Source organism: Trichoplax adhaerens, genomic scaffold (genome assembly GCF_000150275.1).
Source record: "Trichoplax adhaerens TRIADscaffold_24 genomic scaffold, whole genome shotgun sequence".
NCBI lineage: Eukaryota > Metazoa > Placozoa > Uniplacotomia > Trichoplacea > Trichoplacidae > Trichoplax > Trichoplax adhaerens.
This window is the reverse complement of record NW_002060965.1, coordinates 863,573-872,610: the sequence shown is the minus strand read 5'-3', so window position 1 is coordinate 872,610 and position 9,038 is coordinate 863,573. Positions and strand designations below refer to the sequence as shown.

At 34.0% G+C, this 9,038-nt stretch overlaps 1 protein-coding gene across 1 annotated transcript; it reads left to right on the top strand.

Moving 5' to 3' along the window:
• Nucleotides 1-5,262: 5,262 nt before the first annotated feature.
• TRIADDRAFT_16883 (uncharacterized protein) lies at nucleotides 5,263-5,877 on the top strand (the record flags this gene model as incomplete). The annotated part of the gene is made up of 1 exon (XM_002117468.1): nucleotides 5,263-5,877. A coding segment is annotated over one exon (615 nt), but the record flags the coding sequence as incomplete, so codon positions are not given.
• Between the last annotated feature and the right edge of the window lie 3,161 nt (nucleotides 5,878-9,038).

The window sequence follows — 9,038 nt, the reverse complement described above, 5'->3', positions numbered from 1 at the left end:
TTAACTAAGGATTCTTGTATCATCATGTCCATGTGCCTTATAGATATTGTTTGACTTGACCTTACCTACGAGCATAAAATGTAAATTAGCAAATTATAATCTATGTTGATATTGATATGCAGCACTGTAACATGGCGTGTTGGCAACTGATGTTTTACTCTTGTGGCCTATGATATCATTATTTACGCACTTATTTATTTGTTTTAGTTTATTTATTCCAATCATGAATTCCAGCAGCATTTTTACGGAATCAGCCATATTTAATTGGACATTGGAACTTGCAATCCATCGGATAAGAGTAACACAGCGAACGTTTTAACAAATACACAAAGTATATGGTCAACAGCGAAGAGATATCCGTCTTGGCATGAACTAGGATCAATCAAATGCCTGAATAAGGCATAGCGTGTTGTAAAAATATTTCTGTACTCTAATTTAATATACGCTAATATCAGAGTTATATGCGCCCAGTAAGTCTTCTACATAGCAATTGGGGTTGTTTTAAAGTTCTTTGGATCCTATTTTTGTATATTCTATTTTGTCAATACATTCTCCGTGAAATCTTCCGCAGACTTCTCTTTAGGCCTATCGTATTGCATAAAATGGCAGCACTATTGATGCTGATTAGACTTGATGGGCCGAGAGTTCAATCGCCCGTAACTTTCTATCATGTGAGTTATTCCTACAGAAATCTCCAGATTGACCTAGTTTGCTTTAACTATTTCTAGTCCATTGACTACCGTTGCTATCTAAAAATGATTCAAGCTGTCAGATAGATTGAACCATTTCTGGTCTATCAACTATCGCGGCTGTTTAATTAAAAAGGGAGAATGAGTAGTTTTGTATTTAAAAAAGTGAAGACTTCAATTTCATAGCAATGGTATGAAATTTGCGTTCACATTTTTTTAATACAATACTATTCATTCTTACTTTATTCATTTTCCCATCCCTCCAAAAACAACTCAGTCACCAGATACAGTCAATTGCGATTTTATGGCATTTACAGCTTACTCAAGATTTTTTTATCCATTCATTTATGCTAGTAATTTACTTAGCCGTCAATGATAAGAACCATTTCTAGCTCATCCACCATCGTATCTATCCAAAAGTTTATTTAGGCTGCAAGATAGATTATAATGTTGTCCGAGCTTCCTCGAAATTGATTACCTATTCATTTACACGGGTAATTTGGCAGAAATAACAGCCACTCAATATCGTCACTCATATGAAGATATGCTTAATATCGGACGAGCATCCATGTCTGGTGAAGATGTGTCTATTCTACAGGAACATAGACTACTGGAAATTTAAAGTAGAAATTTGAAGTGGTCCTTAGCGTGTAGTGAAGATGTGTTTATTCTACAATAGACTGCTGGAAATTTAAAGTAGAAATTTGGAGTGGTTCATAGCGTGTAGTGAAGATGTGTTTATCCTACAATAGACTATTGAAAATTTAAAGTAGAAATTTGGAGTGGTCCATAGCGTCTAGTGAAGATGTGTTTATTCTACAATAGACTATTGAAAATTTAAAGTAGAAATTTGGAGTGGTTCATAACGTCTAGTGAAGATGTGTTTATTCTACAATAGACTATTGAAAATTTAAAGTAGAAATTTGGAGTGGTTCATAACGTCTAGTGAAGATGTGTCTATTCTACAGGAACATAGACTACTGGAAATTTAAAGTAGAAATTTGGAGTGGTCCATAGCGTCTAGTGAAGATGTCTTTATTCTACAATAGACTATTGAAAATTTAAAGTAGAAATTTGGAGTGGTTCATAGCGTCTAGTGAAGATGCGTCTATTCTACAGGAACATGGACTACTGAAAATTTAAAGTAGAAATTTGGAGTGGTTCATAGCGTCTAGTGAAGATGCGTCTATTCTACAGGAACATGGACTACTGAAAATTTAAAGTAGAAATTTGGAGTGGTTCATAGCGTCTAGTGAAGATGTGTCTATTCTACAGGAACATGGACTACTGAAAATTTAAAGCAGAAATTTGGAGTGGTTCATAGCGTGTAGTGAAGATGTGTCTATTCTACAGGAACATAGACTACTGGAAATTTAAAGTAGAAATTTGAAGTGGTCCTTAGCGTCTAGTGAAGATGTTTTTATTCTACAATAGACTATTGAAAATTTAAAGTAGAAATTTGGAGTGGTTCATAGCGTCTAGTGAAGATGCGTCTATTCTACTCGAACATGGACTACTGAAAATTTAAAGTAGAAATTTGGAGTGGTTCATAACGTCTAGTGAAGATGTGTCTATTCTACAGGAACATAGACTACTGAAAATTTAAAGTAGAAATTTGAAGTGGTCCTTAGCGTCTAGTGAAGATGTGTTTATTCTACAATAGACTATTGAAAATTTAAAGTAGACTACAGGAACATAGACTACTGGAAATTTAAAGTAGAAATTTGGAGAGGTCCATTATGGTATAGATCGCAAGACAAAAGTGTGGCCACTACACAAGCTCTACCACCGGGATGTGTTTGACCTGGCGTTGACGCCATCTTGCAGCAGTAAATGACTCTTGTATTCTAATATGCAGCAGTGAATGACTGTTGTATTCTAATATAGCATTGTAATGGGTGGATTGCATGGTGGTCGAATACTGATTTCTATCATCTATAGGTGAAGATTGTCATCTTCAAGAAAGAGGGAAGTCTTTATTGACTTTGGATAATTGCTAATTAATTGGAGAAGAAGTTTTTGGAACCTTGCTATTGTTGAACAATCGATACAAATCGTAGCCATAATACGAAAACATGGCTTTCACCACTATGCATTACTATACTAGCTTTGATGGAGAGAGACGACGACTAGTCCAGTCGACCACCTATAGCGTTGTATTGCAGCCATTATCCCTATCAAAGCAAATCTCTGATCAAGGTATCTCCATTTCTAGCCTAACCCGAGGCATGTTTCCGCATGACTACTATCTACACTATAATGCCATTTTCTGAGGAAGAATGAGTCAATCAATCATTATGGATACCATCAATAGGCGGAGGCTGGAGTGCCAATCACTAAGCCGTTCTTCGTCTAGCATCTATAGTCCAAAGAGATCGTGAACGGGACAGTACCTTACTACAACTTCAATAATCGTCGTCGATCAGTGGCGATCATGGCATCCTCTCGTCGTTAGTCTATGACTGTGGCTGATATCAATCGATTGAATCATTTGTTAAATTATATAGAAGCCTCTTTCATCGCTAGCTGTTGAAATTGATCACTATTAAAACGCGATTAAACTGTCACAATTGCTATAGTCGATGATCGAGTTGGCATCAGCAATTACTGTTGATTATCTTGTTGTTAATCAACTGGCTGGAGTTGATTTGTTGAAGTAGAGGGGATAGATGCTTGGTTGGCATAATGTATCATACAACAGTATAGAATAGATCAAGATGGCGATGGTAAATCAATGCGTACCATCTAGATCATGTAAGCCATTTAGAATTTCTGCTTGATTAACAGTTTAATAAATCCAATTTTAACGGCAATCGCTATTGCAGTAAACCCTCGATCAAGTAGAAATAACATCCATTGCAATGAGAATCATGCAACTTTTCCATAGCGACGACGATTTACTCTCATGTTGAAATCATCTTGTCGGTTCGAGTTGATTGAGTCAGTAGCCATCATCGTTATTCCCTCCATTCCAGTGATTGATCACATTTCGATAGGGAATACCACTAGTTATCGAATTGAGCAAGGACAATCGATTTCAATTGGTTAGCGTCCATTCCAATTGATTGTGGCTAAGTAGCGTTAGATGTGCAGGGGAGATCGACTGTTCTGATCGATGGTTAGAATTTCCAACCAATAAAACATCTCCAAGATAAACTATCGAAGAAATAACTAGTAAATCAATCTACAATCCTTACCCTTTTAATTCGACATGATGAAACGTACGGTGATTAAATTTCTTTTATTATTACAACTTGCTGCTGTGATCGATTTCGCTATTTTATTAATCTATCAGCGTAAACCATTTTTCTCAACGTCACGATCAAGTATACAATCTGAAACGATTCATGATCTTACAATGGAAATTAACCAAATCAATAACGATAACAATAATTATCAGAAGAATACCAATAATCACAACATCAACAACGTAAATGGTTGCCCTTGTAATATCGATCCTAATGATAAAACTCGTGGCCGAGGGAAATTATGCTTATATCGGTGGGAGAATTTCACCGATTGTATAGAAGATGTCGATGATTTACGTGAATTGAAATATTTCCCCAATCGACCCTCAGTTTGCCATGCTATAAATCAATTTCGCTATTTCTATGATCTTGAAATTTATGGTCAACGAATATTTGGTTATATTCATCCTCCTAAAGATGGTTATTATGCCTTTGTCTTAACTACCAATAGTTTCGCCGAGTTATGGCTCAGTAATGGTACTCAACCAAGCAAAGCCAAAAGGATCGCTTGGGTAGAGCCATGGCAAAGACCGTGGGATGTCGAATTCCCTGAGAAAAGATGGCAATGGGTTGAGACACAATTATCGGGCTGGTTTTATTTATACGCTAATCGGCCTTATTTTGTTGAAGTATTACATGGTCAACGCTTAGCCAAGGGATATGTTGAAGTAAGGTGGAAATATTTTAATGGTCGTTTTCAATCTTTGCCTCAAGCCATTCATACAGATTACTTATCTCTCTTTCCTCATTCACCGAATTATCATTCACCTAGTCATATGGTCCAACGATTTGTCAAACCAGGTATTGGCATTAGTAAAGTATTTCGTAAGCCAGAAAGCAACTTTAGTCGTAACTATCATGTTATACCTAAAATAGCTCATCGTAATCTCATTGTTTTACCGACATGTCGCTACTTTCGACCCACTTACATTGTCACGAAGAAAACTAGATTACGCACTTATGGTGCTGTCAATAAATTACAAGAAATTGCACACATGGTCCAAGGTAAATTCGATTATAAAATATTTGATCGTGACCGCTTACGATCATGTAATCGTATCGCCAGTGCAAAACGCACCAATTCACTTGTTGCACGATTTATGACAGCTTTAAATGATAAGTATCGCAACCAATATACCTTAATAGAAAATGTTGGCGTTGAAGAGAAAGTCGATCCTCGTCGCGGTAGCCGACTCTTATTCGATTTGGTAGTCAAAGATAATACCAACCAAAAAATTCAACGCATCTCCGAGTACTTTTATCATCGTAAAGTTTCACAAATTCTTTGCTTAATCAGTGATGTGGTCTGGAATCCTATTACCCATGTTCATATTTGCTTGGCTGTTAAAGGCCAATCACGTTGGGTGCGTTATTTTATCAAAGAATTAAGTAATTTCTACCTCCAAACTGGCGATAAACATTTTAGTGTCATTATTGCTGATTTTGGCCGTGATTCTAATGAAAATTTGGATGTATTAAAAGAATTGAAAGCTAGCCCTTTACAAAATTATAAAGTCATACCTATGTATAAAGATTATCAAAATTTCTCTAAAACGATCGGTATGGATACTGCTATACGCAGTATCGATGATCCCGAAAGTATAGTATTACAGTATGATTTACATATTAATTTCCCTCATGATTTATTAGATAATATTCGCAAACGATGTATTCGAAAAAGAAGTGTTTATATGCCCATTATTGTTCGATTATATTGTGGGCATAATTTATCCAATCCTAACGGATTCTACGAAAGAGATGGATTCGGTATTATGGCCTATTATAAAGGTGATTATGATGCTCTTGGTGGTATGGAAGTTGAAAAATTTAAATTTAAATGGGGTGGCGAAGATTCTGAAATGGCTGATAGAATACTAAAACATCAAATGGAAATTGAGAGGCTTTGCCACCCTGGGATGTTCCATTTCTTTCATCGTAAATTGAATTGGAAAAATTAAAAAACATATAATTCTCATATGGATGAAAGTGTAAATTGGTTGTATCGTCTACATACGTATTGGTCATTTCCTCATCATAGCTTTTCATTCCATTTTCTACGACATCATTGTAAATATTTTTATTAATACTGTATTCAACCGCTATTCGTCTACAATTCACAATTTTTTTACTTCTCATTTTGTTCATGATAAAGCATAAGAGTCACTGTAACATTTTCTTGACTACTCTATGAATTTATCAGAATAGCTTATTATTAAATTGATCAGATCGGAATGACATTGGTTATATTAATGATAACACCAGTGATATCATCCTAGGCGGTTGGTTCAGTTCTTTTAGCAAATTTTTTGATTTGTTTCCTTTAATCGGGAGCATAGACTTTGTTAAACTTACAATTTTTTCACAGCATCGATTTATCATCAAAATTATCTTATACCTATAGCACACTAACACTCTTAAAATATTCATTTTTGTAGTTTAAAATTTCAATATATATCAATTATATCAAGACACGACTCAAATCTGAATGATTGATTGTTCCATATTCGTACAAACCTTATAAATACCAATATAGTACAATCTCTTTAAATTAAAAAAATGCTAAAATGCTTAATTGATCTTAATAATGACGGCTAGCAACTGTAGCGGAACAGAAAAGATGGTTATAGCAATATTCTTATGAATTATAATTTAGCCTACAATGGATTCAGAACATCAGACTGAAAAGTATACCCAACTCCCCAATTAATGATGAAATAGTTTTCGAATATTTGGCAGACTGATAAATGCAGTGTCTATTTCAGTATTAAAAATTTATTTTGTCTTATTTAATTAATCTGCTGATCAGTGTATCAAAAAAGATATGTTTTGAAAACTAGTAATTGGTTATTGACATTGCAAGTTGAAAATTTTTGTTGATTTATTTATGCTTGTGTAACTGTATTCGTGGCAGTGTAACATATGAAAAATTTATCCTGTGTTAGCGCCTTATCTTACCAGCAATAAAACCTAATCTAATTTAAAGCTGGAAATTTGGAATGTCAGGCGTTATTGTAACAGAAATCAGTCCATTAAACGTCCTATATTGACGTTACACTTTATGGCCCATAAATACTTTCGATCTACACCTTACTTTCTAACTGGCTATGCAAGACCATCGTTAATGTAGTTAACTTGGTCAGATCCAAGAACGTTAGTAGATCTGCAAGAGAAGAAGACTGTAATTAATTAAAACGTTGAATGTTAGTATAGCCCTGGTAGATAAACTACTTGAGAAATATTATTTACCGTTAGTTAATTAGATACAATTATCTGATAAAATTCCCGTATATTCTACCGGTCATTTATTACCACATAGGTATTTCAAAGCTGCAATTAGAATTGTATATCACACCATACACTAAGAATTTGCAGTAACTTAACAATATTACAGTATACTCTCACTATAATTATCTGTCTGATATAGTCACATACTACAATCGCACTATTGAAATTTATTGCAAATGGCAAACGTATATAGTGATTGTATTTGAGAACTACTAACTATTATTACTTAGTTTAAACAAAATTTTTTCGAAAGATTCATATAGCTTCTGCTGATCTCATGATATACCTACTACAGTATGTGAGTCAAGGCAATAGCCCAAATCATTTATTTATTACTAACTGAACCTGCACATCTTCCCGTGCGAATGATTCATCTGACTTTTGATAATTAATATACGTAGGCTAACATTATAAAGCATCAAGCAACTGTAATTATTTTGCCAATACTATTTGGATTGTTTACCTGTACTATCTGGTAGTTAAGTGTATCTGTATTCTATGCCTATAGTAAATGATGACTTTCATTAATAGCATTTATTCATGCTTCGCATTATAACATCAAAGCGTGAAAATTCTGGACTTTGGACTTTTGAAGAAAGTAATTAATGAATGAATTAATTATAATAATTATTAAGGCGCTAATACCATCATCTATACGTATATGTATAGAATCTCATCAATAACTGACTAATGCGATGTACACGAGATGAGTGTATCTGCAAGTATCCGCAAGTAGTTGTAATTAAATTATTTTATTATTGCTGCTAACGTTCCCCTGCCAACTCCATTCTACTGATAACAAAACAAATTTACTTTCTATAATTTTCAGAAACTTTATTAACCGTTCTGAACTTATTTTACTTAAAACTGTAATTGCATTAGTAGGCAACGAATACGCTTCTGGAATATGCTACTTCGTAGGTTGATTCGCATGCTATAGATGTCAATCTGTTTTTAATCCACTTCACTAAGCAGCTAATAAATACGATGAACTGGTACTCCTATTATTGTTTATTGCCATTTTTATTCAATTCATTCCATACGAAACAAACCGTAATTCAATAACAAATGAAAATCTGGAATAACGCTATTACAACCAAATGGTATGATTAGTGTTGGAAAATACGAGTATTATCGCGATCCCTATTCATAACTAATCATTCAGTTTCATAAAACTACGAATAAACTACGATAGATTGTTATTCTCAATATAGTTTATTATTATCTCAATTCATCTAATTATTTTTCATAGCCCAGTATCAGGCAAAAAATGAACAACTACCAGATCATCATGGAAGGATTTAATTAACGTAATAATATTATGATGATTTCTATTAGCAACCGATTACTTTATTTGATCAGTTACGAATATTTACGATCCATCAATCAATGTTTTCATTCGTACTTATTGCCCATTTCTGCTTAATCGATCACTTACTACAATCCGATATCAAGTAAAACCTGCAGTAAAAACCAGCATTATAATTATTATGGAAAGATATAACTGTTGATTCTGCTTCACCAAGTCAAGAATGAGAATGGCCATAATTCAAACCTTTGATGTTGTTGTTATTTCGGCTCAATTATCACTTGCTATGGCCCAATATCGAGTAAAAATGTAAAATTGCATTATCATCACAAAATAACATCATTAGCATGCGATAACATATTATGATGATTCTACTAGCAATCAATCACTAGCTAGTTTATTTGTTATTAAGGATAGTCTTAAATTGATTTCCGTTGTCCTTTAATAAACAGATTATTTCGCTCAACATGTCCATATTCTATACAGAATGCTAGTCATGCCAACAAT